This window comes from Hydra viridissima, unplaced genomic scaffold (assembly GCF_058129835.1).
Source record: "Hydra viridissima isolate aposymbiotic clone 2 unplaced genomic scaffold, HvirCarnegie_v1 scaffold_1, whole genome shotgun sequence".
NCBI classification, from domain to species: domain Eukaryota; kingdom Metazoa; phylum Cnidaria; class Hydrozoa; order Anthoathecata; family Hydridae; genus Hydra; species Hydra viridissima.
In genome coordinates, this window is record NW_028324300.1 from 9,523,768 (window position 1) to 9,546,070 (window position 22,303).

At 27.6% G+C, this 22,303-nt stretch overlaps 2 protein-coding genes across 4 annotated transcripts; one reads left to right on the forward strand and one right to left on the reverse strand.

Moving 5' to 3' along the window:
* Positions 1-8,690, reverse strand: LOC145187500 (RNA polymerase II elongation factor ELL-like). 3 transcript variants are annotated; one of them, XM_090076663.1, is made up of 15 exons: positions 8,668-8,690; positions 8,114-8,473; positions 7,586-7,633; positions 6,203-6,456; positions 5,186-5,223; positions 4,651-4,954; positions 4,391-4,461; positions 3,554-3,603; positions 2,794-2,853; positions 2,619-2,668; positions 2,365-2,443; positions 1,998-2,221; positions 1,655-1,826; positions 1,506-1,550; positions 1-401 (listed from the first exon to the last, which is right to left on the reverse strand). In XM_090076663.1, the coding sequence occupies exons 2-15, from the start codon at positions 8,240-8,242 to the stop codon at positions 300-302; spliced, it is 1,626 nt and encodes a 541-aa protein (XP_089932789.1). In that variant the 5' UTR covers positions 8,243-8,473; positions 8,668-8,690; the 3' UTR covers positions 1-299. The 3 variants fall into 3 exon arrangements, with proteins under 3 accessions (XP_089932789.1, XP_089932791.1, XP_089932790.1); XM_090076665.1 differs by lacking the exon at positions 8,668-8,690 and having other exon boundaries at positions 7,586-7,778; positions 8,090-8,402; XM_090076664.1 differs by lacking the exon at positions 8,668-8,690 and having other exon boundaries at positions 7,586-7,778; positions 8,066-8,378.
* Positions 8,691-20,524: 11,834 nt separating this feature from the next.
* On the forward strand, positions 20,525-21,887 carry LOC149893264 (uncharacterized). The gene is made up of 2 exons (XM_090096481.1): positions 20,525-20,776; positions 20,877-21,887. The coding sequence occupies exons 1-2, from the start codon at positions 20,649-20,651 to the stop codon at positions 21,337-21,339; spliced, it is 591 nt and encodes a 196-aa protein (XP_089952607.1). The 5' UTR covers positions 20,525-20,648; the 3' UTR covers positions 21,340-21,887.
* The last annotated feature ends 416 nt before the right edge of the window (positions 21,888-22,303 follow it).

The following is a 22,303-nucleotide window of genomic DNA, read 5'->3' on the forward strand; positions in this document are numbered from 1 at the left end:
TTTTATATTGACGAGAACTTTTAATCTTTTGTTACAACTTTTAAAAGATATTTTAAAATACTATCAGAGATAAAAATATTCAAGAAAATGTCCAATAGATTTTTCTAAAAAATTACTTTACCAAAATTACTTCTAATATTAATTGCTCACGGCACCTTCGTGCAATGTGGCTATTTTTAAATTATTCTTTTTTTTTTTTTTTTAAGCTATGGTTTCACTCACTGAAAATCACGGGAGGCCATGTCTTTTTCTCTTTAAATTAAGCATATTTCTTCGAACTTTGTCACGCGAAGCGTTGTCTACGTATGGCCGTTATCATAATCAACAACTAGCTTTTTGATATGGCTTAATTTTACATGTAACTCTTCACAACGTTTTTTCATATCTTTGTACTTTTCATCCTAAATGCAACATATACAGATACAGTTCTCCATAAAGCGGAGGCCTTATAAAGCTTGAATCTAGTTAGAAATAGCCTGAAGAACCCGTTTTTGATAAGCATTTGAAGAGACAACAAATAACGTTTCATATTGAGGGTTATTAAAGTAAATCTATTAAAGCAATCAGTTTTCTACATTTAGCAGGTGGGAGCAAACAAAGTAGCGGTTAAAAAGATGCGATTATATATTTATCCACTTTTTGCTTTGAAATTTGCTCATAAAAATTGATGAAAATTTTGACAAATTGTTAATAGTGCTACTTGTTGGTTGTAGCTTCTCTCGTTGTAATTTGAGAGCTCATGTTGTCTTGTTTTTCTCTTTGTAAAACACACAAGGTCACCCTATACTTTTTTAATACATTACCTTGCTAATCTTATTGTTTAATAATATTGCGAACTTCTGTCATGGAAACTCCAAATTGAGCTAACAAATGTTCTCAAACATTTATGTCCACATCATTATAACCCATTCAATTTCCATTAAATGTTTAACATTTTTTGGAAATATATCCTACAACAACAACAACAGCAGCAACAAGTAATAATAGTAATAATAATAATAATAATAATAATAATAATAATAATAATAATAATAATAATAATAATAATAATAATGATAATAATAATAATGATAATGATAATAATAATAATAATAATAATAATAATAATAATAATAATAATAATAATAATAATAATAATAATAATAATAATGATAATAATAATAATGATAATGATAATAATAATAATAATAATAATAATAATAATAATAATAATAATAATAATAATAATAATAATAATAATAATAATAATAATAATAATAATAATAATAATAATGATAATAATAATAATAGTAATAAACAACAACAGCAACAATAATAATAATAAGTCAACATGTAGTAAAAACGCATTACCAACAAATTGCCTTAAATCTCATTTTCTACTAGCAAAGTAATGAAAAAAAAAAGTAATACATACATGCAAAAAAAAAAAAAATTGGTCTACTTTTTGACCACAGCTTTTTATTATTTTTAACATGAAGATATATAGTTAAAACCTATACACTCACTCCTTGCTGCTTTTTGTAAGCATCAATTATTACATCATGAAGACGCTGAAAAAAGACAAAAAATAATAATAAAAATAATAAAAAACTAATTACTAGATCTTAATTTAAAACTGATAACAAACAATAAGTATCAAACTCATTAGACATACATAGTATTCATCAGAGCCCACTTCTTGCCTCCTCCAAGAACGATCCAATTCAATGAATTTACTTGTTATTGAATCCAAATTCTTCTTTAACTCGATATATTCTGGATATTCCGCTTGGAAGTCTCGTTTATATTGGCACCGCTGTTCATAAGTTATAATTGGCTTATAGTTTCTAGAAGTAAAAGATGACAAAGCTTTATACTCTGTATAAAGTATTTCTGCTCAATTATTTTTTTTGATCTATTGACTACTAGGAAATTAAAAGGAATAACTATAACAAAAATATAAATAGAAATAACAGCAAGAATAATTTAAACACCAAGATTTTTCTAAATAGTCTTACACTAGATGTTCTGGTGTTTCTGATGTTGAGGCAACAGTTGGAGGAGACTCCTCTTCATAAGAGGGCTTTTTATTTTCCTTTAAATGTTCTGTTTTCCTAATTTTTGTATTACTATGTAATGGGGAAGATGAAGATGTTGAAGAAGGCTCTTCATTGCCATTACATTTCCCATTTTTACTATCAAGGGATGAATTTACATCTAATGATCTTTTTAAACCATTAGCCTGAAAGGTAACAAAATTCATTATTAGGAATGAACTTAGATAAACCTAAATTTATTTTGAAAGTACTTTCAACAACACTATTCATATTTTTTTTAAGTAAAGTTGTAAAAAAAAAAAGGAGTAAAGTTGTAAAAAAAACAAACCTTTACTTCAGGTGACTTTGATGTAGAGGTTACCATCTGTGGTGATAAAGCAGAGTTTACTTTCTGCATTGAAATATTTCTGCAACAAATATATTTAAATAGATTAATGTTAAAGTTAAGATTGGCTTACATAAGAATACTAAAAAGTTTAAATTTTAACTAAATATTACACTAGATATTAATTTTTTCAATTTTATTAACAACCCTTTTAAAATTCAAAACTATAATAATGTCACTCTATTTATCAAACAAACCTTTTTACAATAAGTCTTTCGCTATCACTGTAAAAAGGCCAAGAATCAACCTAAAAATAGTAATTTTGAAATTCTTTTCAGGTAAAACAGAAATAAACCAATATGATGAAATAAAGATCAGTAAATAAAAATTTCAGCAAAATAACACTTTTGCTACTTTAAACATATTGCCTACCTGCACTTCATTGTATAAATTGGAATTCAAACTATACTCATTGTCTTGCAATGTTGATACCTGCAGTACAAGAGTTAAATTTACTAAGTTAAGAAAATGAAACTAAAAAAATAATACTCAATTTCAGGAAGAACATTGAAAAAGTTTTTCAAAAAATTCAAAACTTCAAAAACTTTTTTTGTGTGTGTTTGAAACCAACACACACAACACTCCCCATCCCCACCACTACTATAAGAAATACAGACCAATCCACAACTTTGCTCATTGACAAGTTGGACAAGCTCTATTTATATAATTCAAATTGAATCAAATATAAGAAATGAAACATCTTAAAATTTTAAACAAATTAATTTTGAATATTTATGAATATTTTTAATAACAGATTTTTTACACAACTCTTCAACTTATTTCTAAAATGTCATATAGCTGATTTTAAGTTATTTCTAAAATGTCATTTAGCTAATTTTAAGTTATTTCCAAAATGTCATATAGCTATTTTAATTAAAACTGGAAACAAACAAAAAAAAAATTTGACTTATAATTTTTTCATCTGCATTTAAAAATTTAAAAATTCTCATAAGCTGTATTTCTTTTACTGGTTTCTGCAATAGTAATTTTGCTTAACAAAGAACAGTATTAGAAATGTCATAAAAAACAATCAAAACAAAAGAAAAAACATTTTTATAAAAAACTCCAAAAAATACTTAAATTAAATAAAATTCCTATGTATACATCTATATCAGCTTATAATACTACTAACTTGTTTTAGAATCATAGGTAAATTGTTGCGATCTTTTTGACTCATGGCTTCTATCAAGAAAAAGGAAAAAATACAAGGTCATTCTTTTTATACAAGCATCTTTTTCAACCCAAAATATTGCACAATCAAACTTCAAAACAAAGTACAAAAAAAAAATTAGAACCCTTTTGATACTTTAAACAATTAACCATTTTTAAGACTTTTTAAGATTTTCTCAAACCTTGGTAAGGTTTGTGAATGTGTAAAATTTTAACATTGCACACCATAAAAATTTTTGAGGCTAGCCTGATTGCTTTATGCTATAAACTCATGTTTCAATTTTTACATTTTTTTAAGCAGAAAACCTTCAAGGAATTTGGAATCACTAAGAATCCTGTTTTGTGGTAATAATATTTACTTAATGGAACTTGTTTAATGGAACTAAAATTGCTCTAAAATTTAGACATGCTCAGTTTGGTAATTTTTCATGTTTCAAACTTTAATAAAGGTATTTTACAATATCATAAGTTAAAAAACGTAACATATATTGAGTAATAGATAAGAACTAAAATACCTGCAACAAATATGTGAGTAACAACTTAAAATTTTTTGTTTTCAAACTTTAAATTTGATACAATAAAAAACATTTTCACACCAATACTTTTAAAGTGATAGATTTCTACAAGAGTTCTTACAAAATAAATTACTAAGGTTAAACTAACCTGTAAATGATTTTTAAAAATGGTACATTAAAAGAGAATGAGTTTTATTAAATATTCTGTGATAAAAATTTGGAGAAAAAAAAAGTACATAAGCTAGATGTAGATAATAGGTTCAAGATATAAAAAGAGGGATCACCTTTCTGCAAGCGTGTCATTAACTCTGGTTTCTTAAGTGGTTTTATTGCTAACACATGGATAACCCTTTCTCTGCAAAATAAAATTTCATCTTACTAAATGAATTTATTTAATAAAAAGAAAAAGAAAAAAAAAAAAAAAAAAAAAAAAAAAAAAAAAAAAAAAAAAAAAAGAATAAAAGTCATGCTAAGAATTCACTATAAGATATCTATAAAATATATAAAACAATATTAACAAAGTCTATTATAGTCAATGTAATACCGACAACTTAATGTTTTTTCATTAATCGAGGAGCTTTTGGAGGCAACAGCATTGGTTAAAGAGTTTTTAGATACAGCAAGATTCTGTGATGAGCTCTTAGTTAAAGTTGGTGTCAAGGTTTTACTGTTTAAAGATGGCGAACTCTTGTTAGATAAGACTGCTTTTACAGGCAGCGAAGGCGAGCTTTTATTCAAAGCTGTTCCAGGAGAAATCAATGTATTTGTTTGTGAAATAGGCTTCTTCATGGAAGCTAATTTGCGTTCCATTTCAGTTGATGCAAGCTTTGACTTATGTAGCTTTTTACCTAACAATAAGATTTTGGAAATTTATGAGTGATTTAATTGAAACAATGGTTTAGGGACATTTTAAAAAATAAAAACTTGATTTTATAACAAAGTTCAGCTGAAGCTCCTAAAAAAAATCAATTCACTATTGTGAATAAAAAGCAAAATTTCCTAATGAAAAGTTTTTAGAACATCATTTTTAAATGCTTACTCTTAGCAAAAACATTATAACTACAGTAACAAGAAAATACCTTTTTTAAGTTTGTCGTCCAACTTTATTTCCTTGGTGCTAAACAGCAAATCATAAGTTATAAATTTTTATTTATTATCAATACATGATTAATTATCATACATGGTTAAGTATAAAGTTCTGTTAATCATTAGCCTAAACAGCTTTTTCATTTTTGAGAAACACTTACTTTTTGTTTTCTACAGGTAAAGTTAATGGTTCAAATTAAGAAGTTTAACAGTAATTATAACTGTTAACACAAAGCTGTAAACATTAACAGAAATGTAATTTGAGTATTGATGCTAAAAATTCAAAAGTAATTTAAAAGCTGCAGAGAAGTTAGAAGATGAAGAATGTCCAGCCTCTTCATCTTTTCTTATATACTACAATCATAAAAAGTTATAAAAATCTTGATTAGGTTTGGTAGTTGAGCTCTCCTCTGATTAAGTTATGATAGAGAGGATCAATGCAATATTTAAACTCTGTCTGGCCTATTTTCTGTAAACCAAGGTATTAACAAGGCAAATTTGAGACATTACAACAAATATTTTAGGATTGCAGAACCTTTTTCAATTTTAAATAATTCTATAACAAATATTCTTCTAATCTTTTGAGACAAAAATGTACTCTGCTTCAAAAACATACATACATACATACATTACATTACATTACATTACATTACATTACATATATTATATTACATACATACATAAAATACATACATGCATGCATCCAATATTCCCAGTAATTTTATAAAAAAAACTCAATGAATTTGTTTAAAAGACTAAAAGAAGTTATAAAAATATAGGCGGTCATACCAAATGTTAAGGTTATTGTGTATCAATGTTAATATACCTCTATGATATATTTTGCATTTTGTTTTATAGAGTTAATTGGTATGGCAAGTAAGCAGCTCAATTGTCTTCCTAACCTACACCTCTAACTTTGCACACTTTGTAAACTGAAAAGTCAACCTGTTTTACCACTAAAAATCTTTTGAAAGAAATTTAGAATAAATAATGGAAAGTATATAATATACCTGACATCTTTTCGTTCTTGATCAACTTGAGCCATTCGATTTCGTGTTTGCTCATAACTATCATCACTAGCAGCGACAGACAATTTTTCTTCCAGCTGTCCATATGATATAAATTCATCTTTGGTATGCTTAATGCACTCAAGTATTCCTTGAAGTGGGTTTGATTCAACTGAAATTAACTTTGAAACAACAAAATCAAACTTTTTACAAACATCTTGAGATGCTGAGCCAGGCTTGCTAGGAATATTGAAAACCTAAATCATAAACAAAAAATATTAAAACCACTAAACAAATTAACAACTTTCTCATCACTACTTTCAGAGTTTATGAACTGTTTTAAAAATTGGTGGGTAGCAAATACATGTGATAATCCACAGATCAAAATGTAACAGAAAGCAATTATATAAAACAGAATTTTTAAAAACTAGGTCTGCTAATGTTATATAAGATGTTGTATTTGTATATGATTAAAAATAATTTGGTGTACCATGTACAAAAATTACTAAAAACATTGAAACTGAAATGAAACACACAAAGTGTGCCAAAATAAATTGCTGAAATAAAAAAAATTCAGCCTTAACAGATTAAGATTTGATTAACAAAAAAAATTAGTTTAATTAGACAAAAAAAAAAAAAAAAAAAAAAAAAGCTTTTTCTCTCTGTTTTGCTTAGGTAAAGTATATACTTTTCTGGAAGAATTAAATCTAATTGATTTCAACATACTTGTGGGAAAAAAAAAAGGATTTGACTGTGTTTTTAGCCCACATTTTGATGTGGATATTGTACTGATTCAATTAACAGGTACTCACTCAATCAACTGTATAAACTATTTGGTGGAATAAGCAGTGAAACAAGAATTTATAAGAAATATTTAATGAAAACAAAAACTTCATTAATAAATATACAATTAAGTCTATGCTTCTATTAAACATAAAGTTGAGGAGTTTATCAGGCAGATTAAATACTTTAAAAATACCAAGTTTAAATTGTTTTAATTGTTTAAATAATAAGTTTAAATTGTTTATTTTGTTTCTACAAGTACAAGTGTACCTAGAACTGCTGGAGTTTAGTGTTGTTCCTTCTAAAATGTTTGCAACAAAGAAACCGACTCTGCATCAAACTCTTGAGGCTATGAGAACTCTTTACAAATGGACAGAGTATAGACTAATTGAAATAGTCTCAAGAGTTAAGAGAGCATTGTAGAAAATTTATAATAAAAAGGATAAGACCATACAAAAATGTAATAAATAGAGGCACACAAAGAATGAAATGCTAAAAGTATGACTTTTGTTTACATTTATTAAATGATGGATAAAAAAAAAATGGCTATTTTTGTCAAATTATATGCCATGTAGAAACTTTAAATTAGAAATAAAAATATACCCCATTTTGTCCTTCAAACTTTATCGTAGGTTTACGTTGTGTAGCAGCCTTAACAAATAAAAAAACATTTTTTCCATTTTTGAAAAATAAAACTGTTACTCTTAAAAAAACAACAAAATCAACTAGTTGAATAAGGAAATTCATCTTAATTAAAAAGCATCAAAACATTAAGCAATTTCCAAATTTAGTTATTCTAAGTATTTGTTATGTTTGTGTGTTTTTAAATATTATTTATAAGGCATATTAGTATTTTTTTAAATATGAACACAACACATTTAGTAATTAAAAGTATAAGTGTAATACTTTCTAAAGTTTTGAATAACCTGCCTTAAATTGATGTTTATTTTATAAAAGAGAATTCAAATTCTTTTTTTTATTTTGTAGCTAAACTTTTAAAATTTGCTATTATAAATTGTTTTTAACACTTGCTTTATAAATTGCTTATAGTGAGATAATAGAAACAAGAAGAAAATAAGCTACTAAATAGGAAAAGGCCTTTGAGACCAAAAGTAAAAAGAATGTAATCACCTTATTAGTGACATATTCTTCAAGTGCCTTCAAGCAAGAATCTGTGAGTTTTACAAAATAAACGCGTTTTTTTTCATCCTCTTTCTTCGTTAAACTATACGTACAATCTTCAGTCAAAGTATAAGCCATGTTTTGACCTCAGACATTATTGAACACAACACACAAGCTTGTCAAACTTGTGTTCAGACAGCAATATTTAACACACTGATTTCATTCTGTGGGAGCCGTGTGAACCAGACTATACCAGATCTTTTTCACTCAGTCTGCCGTTGAGTATCGCTGTGTTGATTTCTGCTATTAGGATTCTTCCTGTTGTATCCTGGGTCTGAGTTGTACTCCTTCTCTGATATTATTATAGCGCTGAAATAAAATTTGGAATCTATATAATTTTATGGTAATTAATTTGCCAGTCCATAATTACAAATGCATAAAGTCATTTAAAACATAATGAAGAAAACATTCATTAAAAGCAGTACAAATATTAAGATATTAAAAAAATATATATAATCTAATTTGCACATAGTACTTAAGGAGAAGCGTGCAAAAAAGTTTACCAGAAAATGGTACCCTTCAGTATAAATCTTATTGAACATTGTTGAATAAACTGACTGAAACTAAGATTTCAGACGTGTAATGATAATTTAATCTTGAAAAGATGAGAGTTAATTTGGCAACATTTATAGGTAAATTCCTACGAAAATAAATACGAGGCTTTTTAAATATTTAAAAAAAAATCTATATCAAGTAATTAATCCCAATATATTTTTCAGGATTTCCCCTCAAATAAAAATAGAAACTTCCTAACGCTTTATCGGCATAAATTAAAACACTTAATAAATCATTAAAAAAGTAAACTTAATTAAGATAGTTATAAATCACTAAATCGAAAAAAAAAAAGCTTATTGTTTTTTTTTAATAAACGTTGCGCTAATCAAACAAAACATTACATTTTGTTTTAAAACGTCTACATTTTTAAAATTTCTTTGCGATTTCTCTGGATTTTTTTTGTACACGTCAGTACAAAAAAATTTAAATTAGAGTTTACTCAATGATCCGATGCGCAGTAAGAAAAACGCTTAATCTAGCATGAAAAAAGTTACAACTCTTATTTAAAAGGATCTAGAGGGCAGGAACATGAATCGACCATACTAAATTGCCTACAATAAATATATGGTTTAGGTTAAGTAGGCGTGGTTCCTCCGACATGTGAAAATACAAGGAAATCTATGAAAATACTGAAGTTCCAAAAACTTATTATAAAAACAAATGGCCAATATATAAACCATAGCTTTCGTTTTATGTATTTAAAGCATTAAATGAACGAAAAAAAGAAATTAACTTTTTATATTTCTTTAAATATTTTTCTCATTACATGTCGTATGAAATGGAAATGGAAAGTAACTGTCAAACAACCTCATTCACTATTGAAGTCATTATCAAAATCTTATATTTCAGGCATGTAAAGATCTGACAGCAGAGATATAACATCATTTCTTTAAGGCGTTGAGTATTGACGATGTGACGATTTTTTGCAAATTGATGAAATAAGGGGATCTGAGGACACGAGTAAGGAGTGAAATTAAAGCTTGTTTACATACAATCTTCAGAGGTTTAAAAAATCCGATTGATGAAGGTCGCGGATTTTGTCAAATTATATTTTGTGACCATATTGACTTCTGTGACCCGCTAATGAACAATACAAACGTGAAAAAATTTCCATCTGTTTTATTAAATTTGGATTTTTGCTTACATGTGGAATGATCACTGTAGCATCATATCCCTACTTATACATTATAACTAACTCTTTAGGTTTAGTTACAGTGATACAGTATCTTTCAACAAGATTTTTACTGTTATTAGTATCAACAAGAAAAGCAACTTCAGAATGTCTCGCCCTTGAACATTTTCCCAAAAATGGTTTCGAAGGTTAGCTTATTTTGGACCCAGATGGCCCCACTGTTTCTTCATTGTGCTCCATTCCTTTGTCGACATTAAACATTATCCAACCATTAAGTTCTTCTTGTTCAGTACTTTGAGCTTTTTCTTGGTCCTCTTAAACTATTCCCACGTTTTAGTAAAAGTTTGCAAATAAATGTTTCTTATAAACGTATCAATTAAATGTAACTGATTTTTTTTTCATCTTCTTAGTCATGGTAAACATTATAAAGTTCTGTTTCTAGAAATGACAAAGTATATATAAAAAAAAAGTAGGAAAATGGTACCTGATGACAGCTAATTTTTTCCAAATTTATTAGCACACGAACTACTCCAAACAACATATACAGACATTTAAGGGAACTCTGCAGAACTCTTTTTTAAATGTTTAACACAGAAAACTAAAAAATTTCCAATATGTATTTACACAAAAAGCAAATCAATTTTTACAATAAAAAAATCATTGAAAAATTTAAGCATACCTTCAAGGTTTTAACATGCCGCATAAAATATAATTAAAAAAACTATTTCAGAAGTAAATGATTCATTTCAATAACAGTATATTAACAACGCAAATGCAGAAATTTTATTTAATAGCTCATCTTTAACAGCTGTACAGTGGTCAATTTCGGTCAAAAATACGAAAAAATCCTATGACGGTACTAAAACACTATAAAATAAATAACAGTAAAAATACTATTTATTTGTAGAAAACATCAAAAAATTTGTGAAAATTTTTTTTTTTTTTTTTGCTTTTTTCAAGCATCTATATCTTTAATGTCATCATTTTCTGTTTCAATCTCGTGTAGAGAAATCATTGGTAGCATCAAGATCGAATTTGTTGCTCTAGGCAGAGGTTTACGCTTTCTCATTTTTAGCTGTTTCTTTTTACAAACCGTTTGCCAGAACACTTTTAACATTTTTTCACCATAATTTTTGGAAGAAAAAGACTCGTTTTTTTCACAAAATAATTGCATTTTTTGGACAAAAGCGCCAATATGCGCAAGTATAAAAAAAATTGAAATGTGATTGACATTCTGATATTATAACTTATTTTTTAAAATCTTAATCGACTCCTTTTAATTTTCCAGAAAAGTTTAAGTTTCTCATTTTAATTGAACCTTTTTTAAGGGCTTAAAAAATTCAAAAAAATAGCTTTATTTATTTTGAATACATTTGTTCATAATGGCACCTTTATTATTGTGGTAACTATTCACTCAAACTTAAAAAATTTTTAACTTAAAAAATTTACTATTATTAAGAGTGTTAAATTTGCAAAAAAAAAAAAAAAAAGTTCGGCATAAACATTATTTTTTATTGATTTATTAGAAATTATGGACAAATCTATATAAGTTATTAAATTTGACCAATCAATCTTTGAGATTTTGTTAAAAAAATCCGAAATCGCTATCTCAAAAAGAATTTTTTTTCTAAGTTCGTCGCACGAGCCAATTTTGACCTCTGTGAGCTAATGAAAGAGTTAAAAGCAGAAAAAGCTATAAATAAAGTATGCACTTATAAAACTATGGGAATTTGTCAACAAATTTTCATCAAAATATTGCAATTGTTGAGTAAGTCAAAATTTGACTTTTTTCGTGCTAATTTAAGTGTTTTCCCACTGTGCGACGTACGCGGTAGGAGGAACGAGGAGGTTTGTGGTTTGTTGCATGTCCGTGCTTTTATGCATCTTAAGTCTATACAAACTTAAAGCTCTAATTAATCTATTTACCTATGTTAATTTTTATCTTTAAGACTTTCTTTCAGACTATGAGCGTTTTTTTTTTTTAAAAAAAAGCATTAGCCTATATCCCGTGTGACTAACTGTTGCACATAGCACAATTTTAATTAATAAAATGTAAAAAAGAAAGCTTTCGAGATTTCCACGTTATGAAAATAACTTTTTGTATGATTTCTAGCTGTGTGCGACGGGGATATTTTATAAGCACCGACATTTAATTGATCTTGACGTCTTTTACTTTTTTGGTAAATTATCAGCAATACAAAATTTTTAAAAGAGGTTACGTCATAATTCCAACGTTTTTGTTGTTTTTTCTATTATAGGACTCTGCACGCTATAATTTCTTGTCAATTGATTAACAGTTTAATAACTCCGCAAATAAAATAAAAAAGAAAGATTTTCGAATTGCGTCTTTGAATAATTGAGCTACCAACCACCACCCTACTCACACCCCCTTCTCCCTCTACCCTCATAATTAGGATTTGGTAAAAATGCCTTCTACAAAACGTTCTTACTAAATACCGTGTCCCTACGTTAATCTTTAAAGAATGTATTAGAATATCTTCTTTTAATAGTGCTAGTTCATCGTTGAAAGGAAAATCCTGGTATTTTAATTGTAAAAAAGTATTTCCCGAAGGACATATTTAACGATGACATTTTTGTTGATTGCAATAAAATGTAAATTGTTGTTCAAAGTAATTTTTTAAATAGCAATAAATAGTTGTTTCAAAAAATTTTAGGATGAATTGAAATGAGCCTATCTTTCTGAGAGTACTCCTTACTTCGGAATAAGGTTTAATAAAAAAAATCCAGTAATATTTGTAAAAAAAACTATTGTCGATTTGGCCATCCATTAAAATTTTGAAAATAAAGAAAATCTGCTCAAATTTTCTGAAGAGAACATATCAGTAAAGTTAATATGCATTTTAATTTTTTTTAAATTAATTTAAATTGTTTAACGAACAGCAACAACAACAAAAAAAACATAATTCGATTTTTTATTTTTTATTTTTTATATTACCCTTCATTTTCTAGGGACGGCAGTATTTATATATGGCAGTACCCAGAATATTTCTAATAAACTAGTTAGAAAGGTTGGCGTAAATAGTCCACAACTTTACCGTTCCAAAATATTTTTTTTAACCCTTTTTTTTCCATTCGTCCGTCTGTCTGCCAGAAACTTACATTTGAAGTAAATGTGAACGAAATAAAAAAAATAATAATTTTTATTACTTTCAGTTTTTTTGTTCAGAATTTTTACTTGTGTTTATTTTTTAAATATTTTATTAAAAATCTCTAATTGTAATTCAGAGTCAATTACAGAAATGTTAGATATTGGGTTATGGGAAAAAAAGGAGACTTATTTTGACTGAGAAATGATATTTTAAAAAAAGAAATAAAAATCAATAGCAAGAAATTCTCCTTCTATTTGACAATTTATATGAAACAGTGAAAGGAAATTTGTAAATTCTGGCATAAAAAAAAGTCTTTTATATATACTCGTAAGATCCAGCTGGTGCAGCAACTCGAAATATATTTGGGCGTTACCCACAATTTATCATCAACGATAAATCTATGGTAAGAAAAAATAATTATTTAATCAACAGATTCTGAACAAAAGATAAATGGGCTCTACTTGAAGATGGAGAATGCAGTGCCCTGTCCGTAAAAGGTAAACGGAGGGGGATGGTAAACAGAGGCCTGTCCGTAAAAGGTAAACGGAGGGGGATGGTAAACAGAGGGAACTGGTAAAGATTTGATGTTCATGGTAAAGCTTCTTAACGCGCTCAAAGTAAAAAGTTCCTTTGCATGAAATCATAAACAAAAAATTTTTAACTAATTAATCACATTTTCTTAAAAATTTTAACTAAATTATTGAAAAAAAAAATGAAGTAAACTCATGAAGAAAGAAAATTTTACAATTTTTTAAATTTACCTTTTTAAAAAAAATTATTAGTGTCAGAATACCATTTTAATGATTAATATAGTTAGCAATAATATATAGAAAATTCGATACTTTTTGATATTTAAAGAGACTCATCCTGTTAAAATGTCTTAGAATGCCGCGGAAGATGCTTTAAAAAAGATCTTAGAATGCCATGGAAGATGCTTTAAAAAAGATCTTTTATTTCTTAGACAAAAAATTTCTCATGTATCATATTTTGCAGTTAGCTGAAAAAAAGTGAGTTTAATTAATTTCAAGATGCAAGTGTAATGTGATGATTTTCAAAGTAAATACTTTTGTATACTTTAATGCTTTTCTAATACTTTTTTTTATAATTTTTTTTAATACTTTCTTATATACTTTTATGATGTTTTTCTTAATCCTTTTAAAGTAATAAACTGTGACCCACCCTGCGTTGGTGCTGTGTTTATTTGTTGTTGTGTTAATGTTTCCGAGACATATCCAGAAACCTTAGGCAAGATCTAAATCTGAATTTAAATTCATAAATTTATCGACCATATTTTCAATGTCATTCTCTTTGAGATTTAAATTATCTTCTATTGAGATACTCCGCTTATCATTCGATTGAGACTTTGTCACTGTTATACATAGATTACTATATCCTAAAACACCGCATTAAAAAAAGTGTAAAAGAAGTGTGGGGTAGCGACCTATATGATCAGTGACAACTTTATTTTAAAGCAAAATACAGTTTTTCGATATAAACCATCACGTATTTGTTTTCATACAAAACCGTCCAAAAAATTTTTAAATAACTTTTTATTTAAATATCAAAGTAACATTTTCATTGAAATGAGAACGTTTATGAAAAGTGGATTAAATTTTTCTTTTTTATGGCAGAAAACTTTAAGCAATCAAAACCTTGTTTTCTCGTGTTGTAGAAACAGCCTTTGAATAACCCAAACTGAACAAACATTATGTGCACACAACTTGAGTGATGTAAGTTAATTTCATTCCCCCGGCGCCATTTAGAATATTTTTAAAGATGTTTTTTTTTTTTTTTTTTTTTGCTTTTTTTTTTTTTGCTTTTTTTTTTTTTTTTTTCAGATCAACGTTAACCTCTATAAAGAGACAAACAAGAGAATGCAATAAGAAAGAGACTAACAAGAGAATGCAATAAGAAAGAGACTAACAAGAGAATGCAATAAGAAAACCACGGGCTCACCATCATGTTAATATCATAATGTGATGAACTCTTTAATCGAACAAATTTTGTAAAAAAGAAATTTTTAATCTTGAATTTAAATAGAGCAAGAAACAGGGTAAACAGGTTATTTTATTATTTTAACAGGCAAAATATCTGGCAGTTTTATTTTAGTTAATGGCAAGAAAGTTTGTTTTTTTTCTTTTATCATCATCCAGTGCTTCTCATTAGTTTAGGAATTTTTCACTGAAAAAAATTTTAAATTTGGTCAAAGCGTTTAACGATAAACCGACTGGGTAGTAATGCGTAGATTTGCGAGTTTTAGGAAATTAAGCGTTTGCTCTATTTTACGATTCGTAGCAAGTTTGGTTATAAGAACAATTAGGTGTCAATGTTATGAAACTAACGTTTAAAACTACGAATATAGTGAAACTTTAAAATGATCCTACCACGAAAATATTTGTAATTATAAAAAAAGCAAACAGGTTTTTAGTAAAGCACACCTTTAGTTTTTTAACTGCGACAAAATAATTTAATTATTTTAGCAACAGTTTTGATTTTTTCACTTGAAGTACGAGACAGAACGCATAAATCCGAAAGTAATACACAAGCATCGGTGTTTGGTTTTTATCGAATAATAACTATAAATAACCAACTTTTGTATTGTGAGGGCGGTATTTTTATTAAATACTTTTAGGTGTGTGTTGTTAGTTTGTAGCTGTAGTAAGGTTAGGATTTTGGGAGGTTCAAGAGACGTATGGGCTCTAGGGTTATGTTGAAGAGGTATTGTGAAGATTTGGATTGAGGTTGAGGATCTGGGGATTACTTGGTTAGGAAAGGGCAAGGTCTAGGGACTATTTGGTTAGGGCTGAGTAAAATAAAGTTGTTAATGTTGTTAATATCGCCCTCAGTATGTTCTATTATACAATATATACTTATTTATCATTTAATGCGATACTTGTTCATCATTTATTTATGTCGCAGGTTGAATAAGTCTCCGAGTGTCTTTTCTCAGATGTTTAAAACTTTTTTCTTCTTTATCTTCTTTACCTATGTGAGAGGTTGATGAATCATCGTGTGTATGTTTTCTCCGGTCGTTGTTTTTAACTTTTCTTCTTTTCGTTTTATCATTTATTTATATAGCAGGTTGAATAAGTCTCCGTGTGTACGTCTTTTCTCAGCTGTTGTTTTTAACTTATTCTTTTTGATTTATCATTTATTTATATGAAGAGTTAACGAGTTATCGTGTTCATATCTTTTCTGATCACTGTTTTTTGTTGTTTTTTTTTTAACTTAATTCTCCCTCCTCACAATATCAGTCTGTAAAGATAAATCGAGTTTTTTGAAGTTTGTTATAAAAACACCAGTTATAGATAATTCAGGAAACACAAATCGCAGCGACACAACTAAATGCTTGAAGGAAAAGTGACAGTTCCAGCGTTACCATACATGTCTAAGTATCAAAATTTATTCAGTAATGCCGGTTGTTTTTATCAATAAAATTTAGAGACCAAAAGAATTAATGGAACAAACAGTAATAAGTTAGTTCACTTAGTTTAATGTGACCATTATTTATAACTAGTAAACCGTCTGAATATTTTTAGGTTGAAAACTTGATAAACATATAGTTTGAGTAATTATGTAAATTGAGTATACAAAAAAATTGAAATAAAGTTTTAAAAAAATAATCATCTCCAGGTTTTAAAAGATTTTTTTAAGGAGGCAGAAGACTTTACAATAATTTTTTGCCTTTAAGGCAAAAAATCTGGCCATGTTTTAAGTTAAGTCATGTTTTAAGTTAAGCCATGCAAGATTTAAGAAAGAATTCCTTATGAATGCAAAGTGTTTTTTTATTTTTTATTTTTTACATCTCATGGCAATTCACCTTGTAATGGAGTCGGCGGTAGATTCAAGTCACTGACTAACCTAGAAAGTTTATAGAGATGAAATTGTTAAATTTAAAGCTGAATATTTTTTTAATTTTAAGTTTAAAGGTCAATATTTGTAGCGCGCCCCACAATTTAAAGAAGTATTAAATCTCCTAGGGACCACCAGTTCACTTCTTAAATCTTTTCATTAAACTGAATTGATCAAACAGGAGCATCATTAGTTTGAATTGATCAAACAGGAGCATCATTAATTTGAATTGATCAAACAGGAGCATCATTAATTTGAAACGATCAAACAGGAGCATCTAGGTGCAGAAAAGTTCTTTACTCAAATTCTCAACATCAAGATGAAATCTATTTGCTGAATACAGTTCGCTTAGCAGAAATATATATAAGCCATAGGGTTGCCAATATATTGCGTCACATTTTTTTAGACCATCCTTGACCCTTTTTCTCCCACTTGTAACAAGTCATAACGCTTCCCCATAATAAAATTCCTTTTAAAATACATTGTTCACATTTAAGTTGCATTTTTTTAAAGCTGTATTTGATATACTAATTGTACTTAATTTGTGTTTATTATTTAAAAAAAGATTAAGTTTACTTCTGCATTGAATATAGACATTTTTTAGCTGTCACTTTTATTTGAGATCTGTTTAAGGTGAGCATATGTGTTCATCCAGTGTAAGAGTTGGTATTGAAAGGTTGCCTCCGTTCGGTATCTCTTTAAGATACCGAATTAAGATACCATTCGTTATCTCTTTAAGATAAAATTCGGTATCTCTTTTAGATACCATTCGGTATCTCTTTTAGATACCGAATGATTTGTGTACTGAATTTTCTATCAATATATTCTTTAAATGTTCATCATTTTAATAACAAATCAGTCGAACTGGTTCTTATGTCTTTTGCTTTCATGTATTGCGCCATTTCTAATGTTAAAACGAAGATATGTTCCACTTCGACTTATTTGAAACCGGAGCTGTAAAACAATAAGAATTTTTATAAAACCAATATATCGAAGATCTTTTTTTTTACTTTGAATAAATGCAACTTAAAAGTTTCCATGTAAAATGAAAATTATTGTAAATTATTAGAAATGATGATAACTGTATATTCATCAAATGAGAACACAGAACTTTGTTTTAGGAACACAAGGGAGCTGGGATTGTTTTTTAAATGTTATAAATCATCAAGTTATTGGTGTCGGTAGCAACCTAAAAAAATATTTTTGAAATATTCTAAGGACTCTATTTCAGCCAGTTTTGGCCAGAACCAAGAGGCTACAGCCTCTATTAGCCTATTCGTATATAAAGTTATGGAGCCATCAAGGTGAAAGATAAAACAGTAGTAATAGAAATTTTGTTTACATTGATAAAATGACAGTAGCTAAGTTTTAAGCACCGCTACAATATTGTAGCTACTTAATGATTTTCACTCACGAGTCAAGACCAAAAACAAAAGACTAATAAATTAAAATATAACTGGCAAAACTTATTCAAAGAACCATGACTAAGAGAGGTCAAAGTCAAAACACTAGCGAGCATCCACAATAAAATCATTGTTTATGCTGGAGAAACACCTGATTAAGGAAACATCTGCAGGCACATAGAAAAAGAAGTTGAAAAAATTTTAGGTAAAAATTTTGTTTAAAAATTTTAAAAGGAAGAGAGCGAATCTCAGTCGGACTTAAAACAGCGTTGTGAGATTTCATATTGGAGAATGGTTCCAACTAAAAGGAGAATGGTTCCAACTAAAATAGAAATTTTCGGAAAGAGTTAAAAAAAAGTTGAGAGATGATTTTTTTATTGGAATTTAATAAAGCGTTATTGTTAAGGAAAATATTTGAGTTAAACGTTTGGAATATTTAGTATTACAAAGGAAAAGAAAGACCACGATTATATATAATATATTGTTTGAGTCAGAAGTTAACCTATCATTATTATTTGTATTAACGATTCTATTGTCAAAGCTTTCCGTTAATCTAAAGCGTTAGAAGTGACCCACAAGTACACACACATTGAGCCAAGATAAAAAAGCATAACACACACCCTCTAAGTATGGTCAAAATGCAATTTAAGTGCGCACTTTTTGGAAACATTGAATTCATGATAAATATTACTGTTTGTTCCATAAACTCTTTTGGTCTCTAAATTATTGTCTACTATGTGCTTTGTTAAAGATTAATAGTAATTAATAATTAAATTAATAATATATAAATATAGTTAAATAATATATTTAAATAAAAAATAAAATATAAAAGTAAGTAGTAATATATATAAATAGATAATAATAAATATAAATAAATAATAATATATATAGATAAAAAATAATATAATATATAAAAAAATAAATGATAATTAATGTTAAAGATTGATAATAAGATAGACTAAAACCTCCTAAGCAGATTGATTTTTTAATGATTCCATCGCAGTTTACTGACTGAAAAAGAAAGAAGATACTAATCTTGATTAATACAAATCAACCATTATGTCGTTGTCGCTGCGATTTGTGTTTCTTGAATTATTTACAATAAAAGTTTATTAAAAAAAGAGGAGTATCTTACATATAACATTTTTTTTAGCTCTTGCATTTTTTTATTTTGTTTAATGAACTTTGTTCATGAACTCTGCGTAATAACATTTACTAACAGATTAATTTTTTGTGTTTCTTAAAATCTTTTCCTAATAAATAAAATTTATTTAAACGCAAAGTTGAGGTTTAAATGATAAATTATTTATCAATTAAATTTATCAACTTTAATTAACCTAATGCAGAGATGAACCTAATGCAGAAAAACTTTTTTCTCTGAAGAAGCCGGAAACATTTGACTAATTATTTATAAATTTAATAAATTGGTTCATTTAATTAGCCAATTTTAAAAAGGTTTTTTTGAGTCTTTTTCTGAATCAAAGACCTCTGAAAACTGCTCAGCTCCTTCAGTATCTCACTTTAGAATCAACGCATAGGGTAAAATGAGGCTTAAACAGAATTCTTAAACATTAAGAAGCAAACAAGTAATGAATAATTTTTTTTATTTTTAAGACACTTACAAAAAGTTAAGTTCATATGCATAAACTACATACGGGAAGAGCATTTGTTCATTTTGCCGCTCATCTGAGAGGTTGAAATATTAGAAAAAGTAATGGTCGTTTTAAAATTCGAGGAAACGGATAAAATACTGAAATACAGATGCTTTCCAGGGATAAGATTCGTGTATAAAGAGAGGGAAATTTTTCTTTCAATAAAAAAAGATTTCGATTTCATTGGTAAAGTTCCTCACAATTTCCATATTCTACAACTGTTATAGTTGTTATAAAAATCAATAGTTAACCCAGTGAAAATATCTGAACTTTAACCTATTAAAGATTCGTTAAAGTTGTTAAAACTTTGATCCCCCAAAAAAAGTTCTTCAAATAAATTTCACACTTTAACTTAAGATTTAAACTTGATTTACTAATAAAATGAGAAAGATTTAACGATTCATGATGAAAGATTTAACGATGAAAAATTTAACGATTCATGATTTAAAAAAAAAATCTAATGAAAAATAAGAACCAGTCTCTATAGATGCAACTCCCTACGTCTTTTAAGTTTTTCATTAAAAACTTCTGCCGCAAGAAAGTTTCATTCATTAAATAATGAATCGTTTTCTAATCGTTGTTTAGAATGTTGATCTCACTGAATCGCTCCTTGTGAATCGTTATATATTAATGCAGTTATATTTTCGGCTTAATAGTAAAAATGATCCTGAATGTTCATCACGTATTTCATGAAAATTAATATTTAAAAATATTTTATCAAGTAAGAAAAAAATACTCAGAGAATTTTTATCTTTATAAAATACATCCAAAAGAAACTAGATGTATTTTTTTAGCATTATAGCTAGTGCTATATTATTTTGGGGAGTTTTAAATGGCTTGGTCTTCCCAGCAAAAGATGTGTCGCCTGAAATAACAAGTGACAACTTAACAAATAAATGGCAGTTTTGGTAAATTTTAAGTTAAATTTTATTTTGTGGATTATTTCATTTATTTACCGGGAAAAAAAACGGGTGATTTTTTATCATAGGTTTAACATTCCTTTTTTAGGTTAAGTCTCTCAATGGTCATTGCCTTGATTTTATTTTGCTCTGGATTAAAATTGCGTCGTTATCTTAAAAAGAGAAGTAGAATGCGATTAAAGCTTTTTAAATCAACGAAAGATGATGCTCCTCCATATTCGCCGTACTTCATTGAAAATCCTCCTTCGTACAGTCAAATATTCCGCCTTCCTCCACTGGAATTCGATAATAGCATTTATATGCAACAAACAAGTAATATAAATAAACCTAAAACATATGAAATATTCTTCGCGCAACCGTTCAGTCAACAACAAGTTACAAATTCGCAAACCGAGTTGAACCAACAAATTTTTTCTACTTTAATGACGACCGAAGCTGAACCAATGGCAGCTGAAGTGGAAATGTCAGGCGGAGTGGAAATGGATCCCAGAGTGGATATGGAGCCAAAAACGGAAACAACATTCAAGTTAAAACAAGACTTTGAAACATGAGACGCTTTCTTGCAAACTTAAGGTGGAACTACGTACAAAACATTTATTTTCTTGGGAACATATTCACAAAAGTAGATTTAAAAATTGATATAAGTTATTGTAAGCTAATAATTACAGGGGTGCAAATAAAGGAAAAGGGAGGAAGGAGAAGGAAGACTCCTTTACCCAAAAATCTTTTTAGACCAGAAATCCTAAGCCCAATATAACTAAATCTGTTTTTTAACGGAAATATTTTACTTTTTATCTACTGTTTACCTTCTTAATACAATTTTCCCTTTCCTAAAAGTATCCTAATTGTGCACCTGCATCGATATTATTTTTGTTAAAAAAAAAAATCTTTACATATTTTTAGCTCATAATACTTGGTAGCGCTTTCAAATATTATACATCAAATATATTCAAATACTCAAATATTGCGTGTAAATAAATTGAAAAGATAAAAATATTTAGTTTTAGATAAAATGACTTAAATGTAAAAGCATTTAGATAGTAAAGTTTCTAGATTTAGTTTGAAGCTTTTGAGAAAAAAACTTTTAAGCTGCATGCTACATAAATCGTTTTCCTTTCTAATGAATATTTGGTTAAAAAGGTTTGGCGCGTTTAATTTAAATTTAAATTTGATTATACCAAAATCGAGGCTTTGCAGAGTAAAATTTTAGCTCCGAATTTAAAATAGTAAATTTTAACTTTTAATATTTGAGTTTCTTGAAAAACAGGTTTTAATAGTGAAATAAAACCTGATTTCCAAAAAAGACCCGTTTTTGTTTGTTAGTGAATTCCGGTAGAAAAAAAGCTAAAAAAAAAAAAAATTTAACTGCATTTGTAAAAGTTTTGAGGAAAAAGAGTAGTACATATTTTATGCCTGAACGTCACAGTTTATTTATATTTCCTCTTTATCGTGTATTTGGGCAAATATCTCCACTGGAATATTATAACATTTTTAAGACAATTAAGAATTCTAAAA

Bases quoted from the DNA above. Each gene is read 5' to 3' on its own strand.
- LOC145187500 (XM_090076663.1), bottom strand. From the start codon at position 8,242: ATGGCTTATACTTTGACTGAAGATTGTACGTATAGTTTAACGAAGAAA. The intron at 5,224-6,202 runs GTATATTATATA...TTTGCTGTTTAG, and splicing joins CAAGAACGAAAAGATGTCAG to CACCAAGGAAATAAAGTTGG. The intron at 1,827-1,997 runs GTAAGACTATTT...TTTTACTTCTAG, and splicing joins GAAACACCAGAACATCTAGT to AAACTATAAGCCAATTATAA.
- LOC149893264 (XM_090096481.1), top strand. From the start codon at position 20,649: ATGTATTTTTTTAGCATTATAGCTAGTGCTATATTATTTTGGGGAGTT. The intron at 20,777-20,876 runs GTAAATTTTAAG...TTCCTTTTTTAG, and splicing joins ACAAATAAATGGCAGTTTTG to GTTAAGTCTCTCAATGGTCA.